The 19,159-nt window shown below is 40.3% G+C and overlaps 2 protein-coding genes across 5 annotated transcripts in view; one reads left to right on the forward strand and one right to left on the reverse strand.

The window, feature by feature from the left end:
- WDR17 (WD repeat domain 17) overlaps nucleotides 1-5,025 on the forward strand; it is an 88,360-nt gene extending 83,335 nt beyond the window's left edge. For all 4 annotated transcript variants that reach the window (XR_013545481.1, XM_020803241.3, XM_073001436.2 and 1 more), the window contains 3 exons: nucleotides 688-786; nucleotides 978-1,161; nucleotides 4,088-5,025. Coding sequence is in view for 3 of the 4 variants with exons in the window: in XM_020803241.3 (XP_020658900.3) it covers nucleotides 688-786; nucleotides 978-1,161; nucleotides 4,088-4,207 (403 nt within the window). In the remaining variant the exon portion in view is untranslated. The remainder of the gene's footprint in view (nucleotides 1-687; nucleotides 787-977; nucleotides 1,162-4,087) is intronic.
- Nucleotides 5,026-6,413: 1,388 nt separating this feature from the next.
- SPATA4 (spermatogenesis associated 4) lies at nucleotides 6,414-16,992 on the reverse strand. Its single transcript, XM_020803230.3, has 6 exons — nucleotides 16,758-16,992; nucleotides 13,546-13,675; nucleotides 13,107-13,225; nucleotides 9,792-10,012; nucleotides 8,819-8,935; nucleotides 6,414-6,927 (listed from the first exon to the last, which is right to left on the reverse strand). Exons 1-6 carry the CDS (start codon nucleotides 16,856-16,858, stop codon nucleotides 6,800-6,802), a joined length of 816 nt encoding a protein of 271 aa, XP_020658889.1. The 5' UTR covers nucleotides 16,859-16,992; the 3' UTR covers nucleotides 6,414-6,799.
- Nucleotides 16,993-19,159: the final 2,167 nt, after the last annotated feature.

The following is a 19,159-nucleotide window of genomic DNA, read 5'->3' on the forward strand; positions in this document are numbered from 1 at the left end:
TCACACGGCCAGTGTGACTTAGACACAGAACGCTGTTACCTTCCCACTGAGGTGGTCCCTATTAATCTACTCGCATTTGCATGCTTTCGAACCGCTAGGTTGGCGGGAGCTGGGACAAGCGACGGGCGCTCACTCCGTCGCATGGATTCGATCTTACGACTGCTTGGTCTTCTGACCCTGCAGCACAAGCTTCTGCGGTTTAGCCCACAGCGCCACCACGTCCCTCATGGGAAAACTAAATACTAAATAGCAGCAGTGTGAGGCATTCACATCAAGTTTTCATTCTGTGTAGATTCCTCTTTCATTGGCTACATCATGTGCCTATACAAGTGGATTCGATCTTACAGCTGAAGATCTACAGACCTTACAGCACAGAGGCTTCTGCGGTTTAACCCGCAGCATCACCACGTTCCCCACCTAGTGGGAATGGAGGGAGGGGCAAATGAAGGATCATGGTTGGGTTTCTTTTGTTCTTATGTTCTATATAAATTGTTTTTGCATACAAATTCTGTTTTTGCCAACACAGCGCCTTCAAGATGAGATAAGAAACAGTACATTCCACTTGTGCTCAGTTTTCAAGCTTATTTGGGGAATAGTTATGGATTCATTCCCCTTCAAAAAACAAAATGTAGAACTGGAATTTGTGTCATATGCTTTCAAAAGTTGTCACACTGCATTCTTTTCCAGCCAGCTTTTAAAAAGACGAGAAGTGTGTGTACCCCTGAAAATTGAACAACTCTCTGAGGAACTGGATGCTTGGAGAGCTTGTACTCAGACACTAACCAAGTAGGTGTGCAATGACCATAATAGAATTTTAGTTGCTTTTAATTTGTGGGGTTTTTTTTACCTTTAGTAAAAAGATGAATTTATCAGGACTTCTTTGCAGTTTTACAATGCTGTCTTTTACAATAATTTTTAGTCAGTGTACTGTGAAACTAGAGTTCCGTTACAACTTACAATATGTATTTATTTCATAGATCTACTGATGAATGTCCACATACACCTCCATCTGAATTACAGAAAAATATTTATGCAACACTGCTATCACGTATAAAAGAAGAACCTCTGAAAGTAACAATAGGGCCAGATTATGTTACTGGATCTAATCTTCCTAGTCACTCAGATGTTCGTATCTCTTGCTTAACAGGATTAAGAATACAGGTATTGCCTGCTGGTAATGTATGGACTACACTGCATAAAACTTTTGCAGATATCCCCACTTTCAACATTATTGGTGATATTATTGTATTCAGCATATTCAACAGCCTTTATATTGTGAGCTTGAAAGATAATGCAGAACATAATAATTTTAGCATAGAGCCACAAGAAAAAACAGCTTTGCAATGGTGTGCCAATGAAAACAGGATAATGATATGCACAGCCTACTCACTTGTTTAGTGGTAAACACAGAGCTCTTGTAAAAACAAAAGAGAAACCAGAAGTCTTATAGCACCTGTAAGAATAACTAGTTTTTATTTTTCATAAGCTTTCATGTGCCCAAGCACACTTTTTCAAATGAATAGAGTAGCTATGTCTTATGGGGGAGTTTACAACTGTTGGCAGGACCAGACTGATCCCCGAGTTTACAACTGTTGGCAGGACCAGACTGATCCCCCAAACGTGAGCTTTTTGCAAGATCAACCAAAACCAGACAGCAACAGGATACCACTAGTGGTGATATACATTTTCCAGCTAAAAACACTGACGCTTATCCGGAGCTCTCCGGCCCATTTTGGATACTGACAAATGCATAGCAGGTCTGGGTGGGCAACCCATAATGGTATACAGCCAGCCATCTACCTGAAGAGAATTCTAACTGTTAGCAACAGACTGTCTACCAGAGATGCTGCCACAGGAATCAGACCTTGTGGCAAACCGAGACACCAGCTTTGACTTAAGATTTAAACAAGAAATACCATCAGAGGGCCAAACAACATAATCCAAAATACTAGAACTTCAAACACTTGCTCATCCCCCATGTCTTCTTTTGTCTGCAGTGCCCCAGTGAATTCTATATTGGACAAACAGGCCAAACCTGGCACAAAATGGATATCAGAAATAGAAATACCCAGAAACCAGTGGGCTAACACTTCACTCTTCCTGGACACTCGCTCTCTGACTTGCGAGTTGCAGTCCTTGAACAAATAAACTTTTAAGGACAGATTCCAAAGGGAAACAAATAAGCAGGAAGTTCAGCACTCTATCTCTAGGTTTCCCTATGTATTTATATACACTAATACAGCCATCGGAGCCTTTGTCATCCATTCAAACCCTAATCATTCAATTGTGATGGCATTAAACAATACCCATAGCCTGCTAAAGATCTTATTCATTGAGGACAAATATATCCATTGTCCTTCTCTGACAAACTTTGCCTGCCAGTCGTTTTAAACTTACCCTAGAGATGCAACCATTGTATTCATCTGAAGAAGTGTCCATGGACACACAAAAGCTCATGAATACTGCACATTTTTTTGAATTTTAATGTTGTATTTTCTTATGGCTTTACAGTGGTGCCTCGCACAACGAGTGCCTCACACAACGATGAATTCACACAACGATGCCTTTTTCTGTTAAATTTGCTGCCTCACACAGCGATGTTTCCTATGGGGGATTTTCACACAACGATCTCCCTTTTCGCTCCTGTAAAAGTGTCTTACAATGTTTGGACGCTGTTTTAAATGATTGCAATGGTTAGTCCACCTCCTGACACCTATGCAAACTGATTTTGGTGTTGTTCTGACACTTCGTTAATTTATGATGATTTTTTGAATTTTCTCCATTGGAAACCATTGGATGGTCTGTCTAATGGTTTCCAATGGAAAAAACAAAAAATCATCATAAATTAACGAAGTGTCAGAACAACACCAAAATCAGTTTGCATAGGTTTCAGGAGGTGGACTAACCATTGCAATCATTTAAAACAGCTTCCAAACATTGTAAGACACTTTTACAGGAGCGAAAAGGGAGGTCGGGAAGAACTTTAAAAGGCAAACGGAGATCAAAGAGCCCTTTCCCGATCTCCCTTTTTGCTCCTGTAAAAGTGTCTTACAATGTTTGGACGCTGTTTTAAATGATTGCAATGGTTAGTCCACCTCCTGAAACCTATGCAAACTGATTTTGGTGTTGTTCTGACACTTCGTTAATTTATGATGATTTTTTGTTTTTTCCATTGGAAACCATTAGACAGACCATCCAATGGTTTCCAATGGAGAAAATTCAAAAAATCATCATAAATTAACGAAGTGTCAGAACAACACCAAAATCAGTTTGCATAGGTTTCAGGAGGTGGACTAACCATTGCAATCATTTAAAACAGCTTCCAAACATTGTAAGACACTTTTACAGGAGCGAAAAAGGACTTCGCAAAGGCATTGAAATGTATTGAGTCGGCTTCAATACATTCCAATATATGGGGATTTTCACTCAGCGATGGCAATCCGTTCCAATTGGAACGGATTAACCGGTTTTCAATGCATTCCTATGAGAAATGGTGTTTCACAGAACGATGTTTCACACAACGTTGATTTTTTTGGAACCAGTTAACATCGTTGTGTGAGGCACCACTGTATATCCTTTCAAAATCTTTAAATATTTAAAATTTGTAAATGGATGCCCAGTGCAATGGATAGAATGACAAATTAGAATTCAGGAGACTACGGTTCAAATTCCTGCTCAGCCATGGAAACTCACTGTTGGCGTGGAACTAGTAAAATCACTCCTTAAATATCTCTTACCTTGAAAGCTCTGTTAGGGTTGCTATAGGTCAGTTCCAACTTGACACACATACACAGTTCATAATACTCACAAATAAAGACAAGTACATGAATTTTGTAAATGGACAGTTTCAGTTTATACAACTGTGGTTTCCTGCTTGACTTATCCACCTCCGGAGCTCCTGTATCTCTTTGCAAATCTGTTCCTGATATTTGGGAGATGCTTAGGAAAGATGTGGAATATTGTGCAGGGGCTGAGAGTTAGCAGGAATTGCTGTTTTCTCTTCAGAAAATTGAAAAGCAAAGTTTTGCTATGCTTCTTTTGAATTGCTAACTATGATATGTATGTTTTGCTTTGTGTGTTCATGCAGGGTCCAGTGTTTTTTCTTGAAGATGGAAAATCAGCAATTTCACTTAATGATGCATTGATGTGGGCGAAAGTGAACCCCTTCTCTCCACTGGGGACAGGAATACGGCTCAATCCATTCTAATGAAGGAAAATATTCACTAGTAATTTACTAAAAATTAATATGCTTGTTGCTATTCCTTTATCATTGTTAGCTGAAGGATTTGCAGTTCAGTCCTCTTTGAAGAATAGTTTTATGAACTTGCAAATTGTAATTTTTATATTAAATTTAATAAATCAAAGAGGGTCACATATTGTTAGCACCTATGGGCTTTAAAAATGGATTTCAAATGTGTTTCTGCAAAAAACATGAAACACATAATTAAATTGAAAGGATAGCACAAACTCTGAGGCTTATAACTTGAAACACTTTCATACGTAAGTAACATATGCGTTTTGAACGTGTCTATTGCTGCTTTTAGAACTACCAGCCTGTGATGGGGAGTATAGCCTTCATATTTTAGACGATGTTAGTGTATTTGTCTCCTCTTGGTAGGAACTCAGAGCACAGTCTACCAAATGCTGTTTTGGTGCAAGATCCTTGAAATAAATGGCATTTGTATCGTTGTGCATGGGTTGTGTTCTGATAAATCTAACAAAAGATTAAGTGTAAATTATATGGTTGTATAGTAAATACAGACTATTGGTTAGTAAGGATTTTGGAATACTTAGTTTTACACTTCAATGAGCATAATATCTTTTTCTTATATTTTGAATATACAGGACATTTCTCTTTATTTTAAATAAATATACATATTTCTAAAATTTATTTTCCAACAAATACTATGTAAGTAAATTCTAATTGAATGTACCAGAATACTTGGTGTAAAGTATTTCATTCATCTAATTTTAATTATTGTAAAGAGATGTATACATAAATAAATTTCTGTTAAGTTATATAAAGGGTTTTTATCTTTTTTAAATTATTTTTTTAATAACTTGGGATAGGGTCTGGGATACAAAAGGTAAAGGGAAGAGGGATTGGGGTTATGAGGAAGAGGAGACACAAAAATATATTAACATCCATTCTATTCACAATATCATCTCGAAATTCCATTTCCGCTTTTCTAAGGGTTTTTACCTTTGAATGTTTCAGTTAAGTTAAACAGAGTTACATATGGCATGTGTTAAAAGTTGTGTCGCACACTGCAAGTGAAATAGGTATCCATGTTGGTCACAAATCAACTTCATTTGGATCTTTTATGGGAAAACTAGTGGTCTCTTCCTAAAATGTTGACCATATGACACTGGAAAGAAAGAAATATTTTTGCATCTTCCATGATCCTTCCACAAGGTATTTTTAGTGAGATTGTTTTGATGTGTGTGCGTTTGTGTGCATACTTGCGTCTTTATGGTTTTAAGAACTGGTTAAGGCATGAATTATTTGAGCACTGTATTAACATTTATTAGCAGTTCTTCTTATCTTTCAGGATATCTTATCCTTGTGACGTTACATAAATTCATGAAACCCACATCCTATGGGCACTTTGCCCCTGGTAAGTCTCTTACATCCTTCAGCTTGTGTTACACTGTGATAAAAGTAAAGAATTTGAATCTCAAAGGTTCAAAGTCTCACTGAGAGTGCTATAATCAAGTCCATCATTTCAAAGTTGCAACAGCTTGCCTCGTTACAATTAAAAGTTGTTGTGGAACCATCAGATATCATTGGCACAAAGTTATTAAGACAAAAAAACAATGTGCACAAGGCATTCTGAAAACAAGTTTCTTGAAACAGGCTACAATACTCCCTGCTGCCTGCTTCTTTTTGAACACCTGTCAGAGGACTTTTTAAACTGCTGCTTCTCCTGGAATCTGCAGTTTGAACACTCTCCAGAGGCCAGAGTGCAAGCTGTAATCTGATTCTGTATAGCGTGTACTCAAATGACAGATTCCCAATACACAGAAGAAATTGGAGGAAATTGTATTTTAAGAAATGAAGAAGTCTTATCTGAAGCTTCACATTTAAGAAGAGCAAGGGGAATGAGTCCCTGAAGTTATTGCACATTGCTTTATTGATTTGTTGGGGCCAGAACATGTCAGAATTGTGCCAAAGAATGCAGCAGGTGCTCACTGAGGAGTTCCATATCCCCTTTAATTTTTCCCCTTCATGTGAACACCACTTCAGACTATGTTAGAGGTAAAAGAACGCTAATGAGTGATGCTACAAAAATCTGCTGGGAACTGTCAGCATGGTTCACTGCAAGTGGATAGGGGAAAATGCCAAATAACATAGCAGTCCCCCATATTAGACATTTGTTGGTATCTGGTACATAAAAAAGGGTGTTACTCCATTATACTTTTTTACTTTATTCACAGACCACATAGCTAAATTATTCCATTAGAAAAAATGCTTAGCAGTAAGACTCAGCTTACCTTCATCAGTGTTATGAGAATCAAGGCAGTACCGAAGAGTACAAGACTGAACAAATGCTGCTGATTATATGTTTTCGTATTACTACAATAGTACATTTCAATAGAGGACAAAAGTATGAAAGACATCAATGGTCTACTTCCTTAACACAAATACTTTTGGATATTCAAATACTATGATCTCATTGTGTCTTACCATCAATGTTTTATTGAACCTATCTATAAGGAACTGGTTTCTTGGTATTGTATGAAACATGGTCACAAGGACTGTATTATGTTAAAAATAAACTACAATGTCACTGATTAGCTACAGTCCTTTAAAATGGGCACTTGAAGCCTCAACTTTTGCATTCACATCAAAAGGACATCTCTCAGCTTGCTTCACTTGGATGGCTTTAAAGTGAACACCCATTTTGCCTGTGATTTCTGTGGAATCTACAAGCAAAGAGAAAAAAAGTGTTAATATTTTTCAAACTAACAACTGTAGTTATAAAATATGAATAGTAATTTAAGTAGTAAAATATAGTAAGATCTCTTCCATAAAGGAGCTTTATAATAGTGTCAGCCACTGTTGGAATTAAGCTGGTTGGATAACGCCATGACTCAGATATCTGGCTGCAAAGCCAGAGGTTGGGAATTCAGTCACCTCCCGGAAGAAAAGCCAACCTATGTAGCTTTGGGCAAGCTCTACAGTTCCAGAGTGCCCCCAGAAGAAAGGACTGCTAAACTACCTCTGAATACTGTTGTGGCGTTCGCCCTTGTGGCCCCTGTTTGTTTCCCCAAACACAGAGCTCACAAGGTACCTCAGCACGCCCTCCGATACGCTGCCACCAGTTGATCTTTTTTATCAACCTAATTTATTTAGAAAAGACGAAGGTCCATCCAGTACTGACTTTCCAACAAAACAGGTTTATTAATTGCAGGTGGTTTCTGGAATAATTCATAAGCATATTCTTCAAGATTCATCAATCATCAGTATTAACCTTCTGTATTAATTATCACAAGTTACACTCTAATTACTCCTCAGACCCCCAAACTATCCTTCTCACTCTGATTCCAGACACAGACTCTCTAACTCTCTCTGGCTGCTCTCTCCTCTCAGGCTCCATCTTTTAAATTTCAGCCCCGCCTCTTAACCACATTAACATAACATGAATAATGCATAACTTACAACACATAACTTAGGGTGAACGCTACAACTGTCACCAGAACTGGAAAGAGTCACCAGTACTCATAATCAGCTTGACAGCATGCAGTTATGATGACTGTTGCTGGAGTTGCTATGTCATGGAATGTTTAAGAAAGTTAAGTACTTCAGGTCATACTGTCAGGAGTATAAGGCTGACAACAATTACCAGTCATAAGGGACTCCTGTGCCTTCTGGTTTCTTCTGTGGACATTAGGAAGATTCACCAATACCTTCTACACTGTGAAAAACTTTATTTTAAAATGATCTTCCATTACCAGCACAAAGTTACTCAATCGTTTTCCATCTTTTGTCAATGCTAACTGGTGAAAGCCTTCACTAAAACAAAACCAGATGTCTTTTTATAGCATGGAAAGATTGTATCTTAGAAAGTTTCTTCTCTCTTCCTTTACCTTGCAGTGAAGAAGTGGGAAAGAATAGACATTCTTGCTAGGAAACTCTCAGATCCTTCTTCCCCATTACTTATTCTCTGAGTGTTGTCACTTCTGGGAGCTAGCAGCAAAGTGTGCAAGCAAGAAAAGGTGGCAAATCCTCCTATTTTCTAATATAGATGCACAGAGCAGTGTGGGAAGATTAAGTACTCTGTGTCTTCTCTACAGAGATCACAAGCAGCGGCCTCTGGTCCCTTCATTCTCTCTTGCTCATCTCTGAGCAGGCAAAGATTCAGTCCAGTAAATCAAATCCTCCCTGCAGCGCAACCAAGACAGGGTGAGCAAGAGAGACACCTCTAAAGGCTGATGGGAACTGCAGTCCAACAACATCTAGCAAGCCTCAAATTACCCACCACTGCTTAGAAGAAACCAGTATTCTGTTTAATAATCAGAGTATATTAAAGTGGGAGGGGATGTTGTATATTTGGACGAACAAGGCCCGGTATTTATTCAAACATTTAACGTGCAGAAAACTTGCAACCTGATCTTAGCCATGCTTACCCAGAAGTGAGCCCAATTATTTTAATGGAAGTTATTCTCTAAAGAGTGCTCATTAAAAGTGCCTTGATGATGCAGTTCACTGGAATGCATGTTAATTTAGATACGAAATTTCCTTTGTACAATAGAATTCCTGTGCAAGTATTCTGAGTAGGACTGCAGTCTTTTGAATCAGAAAAAGAATGCTTACTACTTGGAACAGGAACAGCTTTCTCCCTCTGAAGATTAGTTGTACTCAAGGAACGAGCCAAAACAGAAGGACGACGAATGGCACGTGCTCCCAGGGTTGGTTTAATGCCAAACCGCTCTTGGAAACAGGATAATTCACATAAGCAGCAAGCTTACATTGTCCTTTCAAAAAAAGCTGATTGGTATCTTAAATTCAAGACAGACTATAAACCTGTAGATTACTTTCACTTGAATAATCCAGCTCTGGTGGCCTCTAAATATGGACTATAATTCGATAAATAAGCAGGTTTCTATTCCCCAAGATATGGTAAAAAGCTAGCTATTTTTTTAAAAAAATGTATTATAGATTTATATTTATCTCATTTGTATTTGGGAAAGGAAATGTAGGAAATCATTCTCTAAGGTTCATTTACATCCTGCATATGTTTATTCCCCCTATTCTTAAAATAGCTCACTGAAATTACAAACAATCCACAAGCAGCCTAATAACATAAAGCAGCTTAGAAGTAAACAAATGAGAAACAGAAGTAGCAGAAAGCAATAAAAATGGATAAATATTAAGCTGGCCAAGATGAAATACTGTACCTCCCTAAATAAATGCCACAAGAAACAGAATGCAGTGGGAGCTAGTTTGATTTTCCATATAATGGACTTCCACAGCCTGGTTTCTGCTTTTTGGAAAGCTGCCTTCTAACCTTTCCCCAGAAGGACATGAAATGAAGGAGAGGCATATGCCCACTCTGTTTACTCTCACCTCAGGCAGGTGAATGTAGGCAAGTTGACTAACTTGACACTCATTTTTTGGTAAAAAGTAGATGACTACTTACTGCTGGCAGGATTGAAATAACAAGGTTTTATGGTTTCTGCACAATTTTCCCAATTTTTACCATGTCATCTCGATACAGCACTATACAGAATATTGCACATACTGAAAAGTCATCTTCTTCTCAGATTCTTTTGAAAGAGACACTTACCTGGATCTTGTTCCCTCTCTAGCAGCCTTCGCTGCATATGCATGCTAATGATGGCTGTAACCTTCTGTCTATTTTTGTTATCATTAGGCTCTATCATTATTTCTGTTAACTTAATATTAGATTTAATAGCTCTGGAAGCAGTTGATCTAGCAACCATTGGTAACTTTTCCTGGTAAATACGATCTGTAAAATCAATCTCTTCATCTTGAATGTGTTTTATTCTGGAAATAGAAAAAAGTTGTACAGATTGCATTAATTTTGTTTCAAGTTTAAACCAGAAATTAAAAAAATGATCAGAAATACAAGATTCATTTTCGTTGCAATTAGTACAGCACTGCATATGAGGAGATTACATTATGTAGCTCAGTTCTCGGGATGCCTGAAGAACTGTGTTCCAATAATGGAATGGACTACTAAAGTTAAGAAATGACACACAGAAAGTCATGCAGTTCTATCTCACTAAATTCCAGAAAAGAAGGGTGCTAGAGAGAGGTGAATGGTCCCAGGATTCTCTTACAAAGAAATATTTCAGCTTCATTACACTTTCTTTCCATCTTCTCCGTGACATACCACCAGCAAATCTGTCCAACTCCTTATATGCCCACAAAAATGAAAAGGAAGCAATGATACAATGGTTATCAATAGCTAACTCTTGTTTTTTTAGTGTCAAATAAAGTTTTCCTCCCAGTTTTATTACTGTAGCTGCTCATCAACGACTGCAATCGAATGATCAAAGCTGTGGCCACTGTTAAGAGCGCAGAACTCCATTACAATTTCATACATAATAAAGTATTTCACAGGAAGTCATTCTCTTAGCAATGCAAAGATGTGTTTCCCTTGAAAAGCTACTATGCAAACACTTAACCTAAACTTCCATTTGCCATTGGACTGCAGCCCTGAAGGACACTAGTGACAGGCTAGGGAACACAGTACTTAATATATCCATGTATTTGAAGGCATGGAGACTCACCTTTCCAAAGCAGATCATATTAAGATTATGTAATGCCAAGAATTTACATTTGAATGTGCTTGCCTTATATTTTAACCTTTTTACAGCACTTAGTATGTGTATGAATTTTTCAGTTGTTCAAAGGGAGAATAATAGTATAGTGGTGCCTCGCTTAACGAGGATAATCGCTGTAGAGCGAAATCCTCATTAAGCGAAATAAAAAATCCGATTGAAATGAATTGAAAACTCATTGAGACGGCTGAAAACTCACCGTCCAGCGAAAATCGTCCATAGGGGTGGCCATTTTCGGTGCGTGTAAAGCAAGGAATCTGTCCAAAAACACAGCGGGGAGCCATTTTACACAGCGGGTGGCTATTTTGAAGCTGCCTATCAGCTGTTTTTAAAACATTGTCTAGCAAAAAATCGGTTCCCGAAGCGATCGTTGGGAACCGAATTTTGCCTATTAAAAGCGATTGCAAAACAGGCATCGTATAGCTATTTTGTTGTTTAACAAGGCAATTGTTAAGTGAGGCACCACTGTACAATTATTACTGCTGCTGTTAATGGGGTCTGTCTGTAAATCCAAGTTGGGGATACTCTGTTGTGTCAACAGAGGTACCTACCATCCCACTGCTGCCATGTATCTCCTTCTATCAGCTGCCATTTTCAGAGTAATACCTCCTACCTCGTGCCTTGTTGGCTACTTACATGTGTAGAGAATGGATGGGAAACATACAGTCTTACAGATGATGTTGAGCTGTAATTGCCATCTTTCCATATATGGAAGGTACAACCCAACAACAGCTTTAAAAATAAAACAATCCTCTAGATTATGATCTGTAAACCCTATTAACATGAATTGCTATGTTCAAACCACTATTTAGAGAGGACTTTTTAATTTTAAATGTGATACCTAGCATCCATCATGCCAAGATATTTAGGATATCCATTTATAAGTAAATTGCCATGCTTTGGCTTAGCTTGTTCAGCTTCTTCCTCCATTAAGAAGCTGTTAAGTGAGGAGAAAAAGGCAAAATAAATAAAAAGAGCAAGTCAATTAAAAAACACTAAAACATGGCCATTCTGTGTTATTTTTATGAAACAATGACCAGAACACCAGCAGCATAGTTATGTCTCATCAGCATTAACCTTATCAGTGTGAAATGGAAATATTAGACATTTGCTGTCACATATCAGTCACATGATGTGTGACAGTAAATTTGTCTCTTCTTAACTTGCAGCAATTTGCAACTGGAATTTACAGTGCTAGATCTATGCCAGCATAATTACTTGGGCTGGATTCTAGCCAGAAAGAAATATTTTATATGAAAGATGGACATCAGTATCAAGTGACAATATTTTTAAAAAATGGATTCCACTGAGTGAGCTTTTTTGGATCAAAATTTACTTCTTCAGACAGATTTTGCCCAGTGAAATTTTACACTGAAGCAAGATTTTTCAGCTTTATGGTGCCACAATATCTTGTCCTTATCTTTCCCTTTTCTCTTTAATTTAGCCAATGTTCTGAAACACACTAGCATGGCTACTTTTCTGGAATCTATTAGAATGCAGGATTTGCTAAATGCTCCTAGGTTAACTAATCAATTTCAATATCTTTTAAATAAAAGAGGCAAATTTTAATGCATGTAGCCTGAATAGTTCATAATCTATTAATTCTGGAAAGGCTTACGTATGACCAGTTCTACTTATTTCTGCATTACAGTTGTGGATCTACTGTTGTACATGGGCAAAATCCTGTTCGTATAATTTCATGCCAGTATAATCTGGATGGGGCATGGGAAACATTTCATTAAAATATAATTAGAAGTTTCCTGTGTCCCTGTTTTAAGTTGCAAGGTTCCCTAGGGCAACTTTTCACTCTGGAGAAGCCTTTGGAGACCTTGGGGGGGAGGAGGAGGTTTTAAAAGTCAAAGGTTGCTGCTGGTACTGATCCCAGTAGTGATATAGCAGCAAATGTTTATTATTCAAAACTCTCCTCCTTATGTCCCAAGACTCCCAAAAGCTTCTCCAGGGCAAAAGGAAGGCTTAGAACTAAAAATGGAGATAGGAAGCTTTTAAGGTAAAGGTTCCCCTTGACATTTAGTCCAGTCATGTCTGACTCTAGGGGGTGGTGCTCATCCTGTTTTCAAGCCGTAGAGCCAGCATTTGTCCGAAGACAGTTTCCATTGTCACGTGGCCAGCGCAACTAGACACTCTGTAACACCGTTTTAAGGAAGCTTTTAATTAGTTTTAATTAAATATTTCCTGCACCCAATCTAGGTTCAAGTGGTGCAAAATTAGGCAATAACTGTCATCTGCATTTGCAATAATTCTCCTGTAATGTTGTGGGAAACAATAAAACTTACCGCCTGTTTGTCAACATCGTATAAATGTCTTGTACAAATATTTCTGCAGCTCCTGGTTTACAGTGAATTGTCCCATCAATAAGTTCTCGGATGGGCTTCAGGTTTCTTTTTGCAAAGAACTTTAAAAAAGAGAAAGGGAAATGAAAACAAAGACACCCACCTCAAAATATTTTCAGCATTTTAAAAAATATCACAGCTAAAAATATAATTTTACATGCACACATATGACATGGGCAAGCTGTCATCTTTTCTGCAATCTATGACTCCAACCCTATATCTTATTACCTAGAAATAAGCCTCATTGAACTCTGACTTACATCTGGATAGACATATGAACAACTGTACTAGAAGTCTAAAGAAGCATGAAGGCAACTTCCATCTTACCAAGTCTCTTTTTAAAATCAAAATTAATTTGGAATTCATAGAATGTGTTAATTACCTTTCCAAGCTGTGACCAATTGCTGAGCTTGACAGCTAATGAGGTCCCATTTTCAAAGGAATGCATTTGGATGTCTTCTGGGTAATACCAAGAAAATATTTCAGCAATAAGATAGCCATTTGAAAAATCCCTGTTTCAAGAAAAATAAAAGAAGAATAAGATTAGTTAAGTAACATTATAACTTCAGTGTATAGCAGTGGAATTCCCTAGTGACCAACTAATGGCTCTCCAAATCTTTTTAGACAGGAACACCCATTTGCTCGAGCCAGCAAAGCCCCCACAAAAGATTGCAAGCAGACACCTCAATGGCTAGACATTCCCCATTCAGGCACAGAGCAAGAAAGAGAGGAAGCAGCTACTAAGTAATCTCAAAGGCAGGATGTACAATGATTTTACAGGAAAGGGGTTAGCATCAAGATAAGAGTCATGAATGGGTCTTGGCTAGAATGGTCAACTGGAGCATGCTGGAGCAAACTAAATAGGGTTGCTGAAGGTTGTGTAACGGTCTGGTATGCCATTTGGAGTGATCCTTGGATCCACATGGCATATACACCCCAAGTGACCCTACTTCACCCACCTCCCTTAAAGAAAGAAAACAACAAAAAACCCTGCCTTGCTTCCTTCGGTCTCCTTCTCTTGAGCTCCCCCCCCTAAAATGTACAGTGTATCAGTGCAGCCCTTCCTCCCTCTGCTCCTCCACAGATATTCTGAACTCAATTTCCCAATATTTATTTATTTATTTATTTATTTATTTATTTATTTATTTATTTATTTATTTATTTATTTATTTATTTATTTGGACTTCTACCCCACCCATCTAGACCAAAGGTCTACTCTGGGCAGCAATATTAAAGCTCGCTGGATAGCTCAGTGGTTTAGTTATATGGCGGCAAAGTCAGAGACTGGGAGTTTGATTCCCCATTGTGCCTCCTGCAAGTAGAGGCAGTCTGACCTTGGGCAAGCTGCATAGTCCCAGGGTTCCCCCAGAAAGGGAATGTTAAACCACTAAGTATTCTCTACCTGGAAATCCAATTGACTTGGTGGCACATAAAAAAAAGTCATTGTTGCTAAGCTTAATGATATTGGGAAAATGACTGGATAGGACATTTAAAGGAACAAGCTCCCCTTTGGCTTGATCCCCACAACCAGGCATGCTGGAAATGAACCAAAAGGGAGTAAACCTACTCACACTTTTAAAAAGTTGCCCCGATAAGGACCCATAAAAGTGTGGATGGGAATACTCTGGGAATGGGCTAGTTTGCACTGCCACTTATGTCGAGAATAGAAGCAGACCACCCTTACCCCACAGCAGACCAAGGGCCCATTTAGTCAACTTGAGTTTGGCTGGGTGCTCTGGAGTCACCACCTGAATCACTATTTTAGTCTACTGGAATGAAAACAACCACAATCATGTTGGTGCTGTGTGGTGACTGCCCCATCACTCATTCCATTCATATTCATGAGCTGATTTGCATGAACCTACGAGAGGGCTGGAGAGGCGGAGTCAGCAGCTACATGAGGCTTGGCAGAGATAAGGAGGAGTTAGGGTTAGTTAATCAGAGAGATAGGGAGCAGATAGGGAAGAGAGAGTTAGAGATGAGAGTCTGAAGTAGAAGTTAGTCTGTGGTAGTTAGAGAGGGTAGCAGAGTTAGGAGTTAAGAGTATAGAACTTATAGCTAAAAGAGTTAAGAGTGAAACAAGTTATTGATAACCAAATGAATACATAAAGTCTATGAAGAACATGTATAAGTGAACTGCAAGAGCCTCGTGGCGCAGTGGATAAACCGCTGTACTGCAGCCAAAACTGTGTTCATGACCTGGGGTTCAATCCCAGGTAGCCGGCTCAAGGTTGACTCAGCCTTCTATCCTTCCGAGGTCGGTAAAATGAGTACCCCACTTCCTGGGGAGGCAATGTGTAGCCTGCATATTAACTTGTAAACTGCCCAGAGAGTGCTTGAAGCGCTATGGGGCAGTATATAAGCAGCACGCTATAAGTGAACTGTAATCCAGTGGTTCTTAACCTGGGCGATATCGGCCCCCCCAGGGGGTGATTTTGTTTTTCAGGGGGGCGATGGAACGAAAAGGGGTGAGCGGGAGTGAAGGAACAGAAAGGGGGCGATGGAGCCACCCTGCCACTGCCATTGAGGAAGTTATCGCGCCCCTCCCCACGCTGCCGGATCCAGAGCTGCTGGTGCTGGCAGCGGATGTGGTGCCACTACCGTGCCACCGCCGCCATTGAGGAAGTTATCATTGACCCCCCTCCCTGTGGCGGTGGCGCGGCAGCACCGCCGCTACTGTGCCACCAGATCCAGAGCGGCTGGTGCTGACAGTGGATGTGGTGCCGCCACCGCCATTTAATAAGTTATCATCACCCCCCTCCCTGCAGTGACACCCACCACCACCACCACCCTGGGAAGGGGGGGCAATAACTTCCTCAATGGCTCAACGGGGTGTTTCTTTCAAAAAGGTTAAGAACCACTGTTGTAATCAATAAACCTGTGTTGTTCAACTTCATATTCAGCTTGGACTTCAATCTAATTAAAGGGTGTTGACAGAGGTGGCAGGGAAGTAAAGGACTTGTTGGGATACTGCGAGTTCTGTGCTTTTGTGAAACAGGCAGGGGCCACGTGGGTAAACGTCACATGCTGCAATGCACCTTTTTTTTTTGCAATTTCAAGATGATGGGTCTTTCCCTCAGTTATCACTACCCTCATTGCACCAGCAAAGTTTATGAGAGAGCAATTCAGGCAAGCAGCCTGAACTAATCTCGGTGGGAGACAAGGCAGCTGGTGGATAGGTCCCCATTCATTCATTATCTCGGGCAAGCATTCAAACATACAGGCAGGTATTCACTGAGACCCGGTCTCAGGCCACAGCCTTTTTTTTTTTTTTTACTCCAAAGTTTAGCTGAGGGGGATCAAAATACACTTGGCCCCCAAAGGAAGGCTGATCCTTCCTCCTTCCCCTCTAGCAGGTTTCCAAGCCGGGTAGTTCATTGACAAACAGCCCCGTCTTCTTCTCTCCAGCCCGCCTCCCTTTCATACCCAAAGTGTGTGATCAGGCTGGGAGTTCACCCGGTGCGAGGCATAAGCTGCGCCTCTGGCAAGGCGGCAGGCTAGAGGGGACTGACTGAGCCGGGAGGGGGTCCCTTAAGCCCTCGAGGAAGAAAGGGGTCCGGGTGGGGGGCGACGGGGCCCACAGCCGGCCCTCACCTACGGAAATGTCGAGGCGAGAAGGTGAGGTCGAGGCTCTGCAGCCAGCGCAGGACCGTCCGTGGCAACCCCGTTCGCCTCGGGCTAGTGGAGTAAGACATGAGGAGCGCCTTCCGAGCCGAGGGCGCCTGAACGGCGTCCTTCTCCAGCAGCGCCCGAGGCCTGCCCAGGCGTTCCTCAGCAGCTGTTAGGAACAGTTACCATGGCAACCCATAAACGCTTTTCAGCCCCACCACGCATGCGCCCGAATGTCGTCTTAAATAGAGCGGAGGTGGGTGCGAAGATGGCCGCTAAAGCTTCCTGTACGCGCAAGTAGAAAAAAGCTGATTGGTTGGCGTGTTGTGCATGGAAGGGCGTGATTTCCACCGTTAAGGCGACGGTTCATTGGAAGGGAGCTAATGACAGGGTGGAGGCAGCCAGTGCCGTCTCGCCTTGCTTACCTCCCCTTCTGGAAAATCGTTTCGGTTTCAGGGTTTAGGAGTACAATCCTGAGCCGAGGTTGTCTGTATGGGTGCAGAAAAGGGTATCCTCACGGCCTTTGGTATACACGGTTGATGACTTGAGCCCAGGCAATTAGTGATACACGCACTGACTGCTTCAAGTATTGAATGTGCTGGAAAACAAAGCTTTCCTTTAGGCGTATGGTCTGTTTAGGTGTTTTGATCGAGACAAACCTCATTCCTAAAGCCGCTAATTTATTGATTCCGAAATGTCATATTTTAATATCCTTCACCTTACAAGCGTGAACGTATAACTATTGCAGTATACTATTGCATTGTATTTTGTTACCGTTTAGGGATGAGTGGGCGCATTAGCTTTTGTGCCGATTAACAACAGCAAATCTTCGTTCAGCCCTTTTGAAGCCTGAGGTAAAAACCGAGATTGGCAGCTGCTTCCATATATAGACTGAAATCCTGTTGTTTAGCATAGCAAGTCGCAGCTAAAGTAGGTCCATTTAATTAATGGAACTTATGGAGGAGATGACACACCAAATTCCTATCGATGCAATTGTCCTGCTTTAGTTCAGAGTTCCTATGCTAAAGAACAGGATCTCAGCCACAGAAGCAAAGCAGATTCCTGTCTGAATTGCATTTCGATGCTAATGCCTGAACAGTGTCCTCCGCTACACTGCAGGACAGCAGATTATTTAAAGATAACTTTCAGCATTCTTCACCATTGGCCGATGGTGGAGATACCTCCTGTAAGAAGGGCTGATCTTTTTGCTGATGCCGATCCTCATTTTTAAGGGACGTGGTGGCGCTGCGGGTTAAACTGCAGAAGCCTCTGTGCTGCAAGGTCAGAAGACCAGTAGTCCTAAGACTGAATCCAGGCAATGAAGTGAGATCGAATCCAGGCGATGGAGTTGTCCCTGCTCCTGTAAACCTAGCAGTTCAAAAGCATGTAAAAATGCGAGTAAATAAATAGGTACCAGCATGATGGGAAGGTAACAGCATTCCATGTCTAGTCGCGCTGGCCACATGACCATGGAAACTGTCTACAGACAAACTCTGGCTTTACGGCTTGGAGATGGAGATAAACACAATGCCCTAAAGTCGGACACAACTGGATTAAATGTCAAAGGCAACCTTTACCTTTACCTATCCTCATTTTTTGTAACATGTAAGTAGCCACCTTACTGTCCATCCCCAATGAGCTTCCCTGGCAGAGCAGGCAAAGTAAATGCTTTGATATGTATCTAATAACCCTCCTCTAATTTTTTAAGTAAAATGGGTGGGGAGGGACTTTGTGACCACCTCTACCTGCTGAATCACCTTTAAACTGTCCTTACTTTCAATAGGCTTGCTTTAAGCCCAGAATATAGGAGTCAAAGAGGTTTAATCTTGAAAACATAAAAATATTTTCTTTATTAAAGAACAATTGGTTAAAACTAAACAGGGTTCAAATTAAGTTTACAATGAATTGCATGCTAGTTCTTAAACATTTCAGATACAAAGTAATTCTCTCAAATTATAGTCCACTCTTAAACATGACTTCCCTCCTGTAGATACAATTTAACTATCTTTATTTATTTATTTATTTATTTATTACATGTATATGCCGCCCATCTAGACATGGTCTACTCTGGACGGCTCACAACATACACCTCTTTCTTTATATCTTCCAGGATCTTCTTGATTGGCTTGCCTCCTGTATTCTTTTGGCCAATCAGCTTATTCCTTATCTTATTGAGTAAACGTGCTGAGGGTTTCATTACAGACTTTTTGTAAGAAAAATATGCAACCACTTATCACACAGACTGATACACCTAAGGATAAATGGTAGGAAGGATCTGGCATGGCATGGCAGTTCTGCGTGAACATCAGATGTGAGGTCAGTCTCAGGAGTGGACATTCTGAAAGCACTGTTCTGACCTGGAATAACTTGAATTTCAAGAAAACTGC

This window comes from Pogona vitticeps, chromosome 5 (genome assembly GCF_051106095.1).
Source record: "Pogona vitticeps strain Pit_001003342236 chromosome 5, PviZW2.1, whole genome shotgun sequence".
In the NCBI taxonomy this organism is placed as follows: Eukaryota; Metazoa; Chordata; class Lepidosauria; order Squamata; family Agamidae; genus Pogona; species Pogona vitticeps.

What these genes read in the sequence shown, in the direction of transcription:
- SPATA4 (XM_020803230.3), bottom strand. Translation starts at nt 16,858, where the DNA reads ATGTCTTACTCCACTAGCCCGAGGCGAACGGGGTTGCCACGGACGGTC. An exon ending in ATTGGTCACAGCTTGGAAAG is followed by an intron (nt 13,226 to 13,545) that starts GTAATTAACACA and finishes TCTTTTTTAAAG; the next exon opens with TTCTTTGCAAAAAGAAACCT. An exon ending in AGAGAGGGAACAAGATCCAG is followed by an intron (nt 8,936 to 9,791) that starts GTAAGTGTCTCT and finishes CCTGTTTCCAAG; the next exon opens with AGCGGTTTGGCATTAAACCA.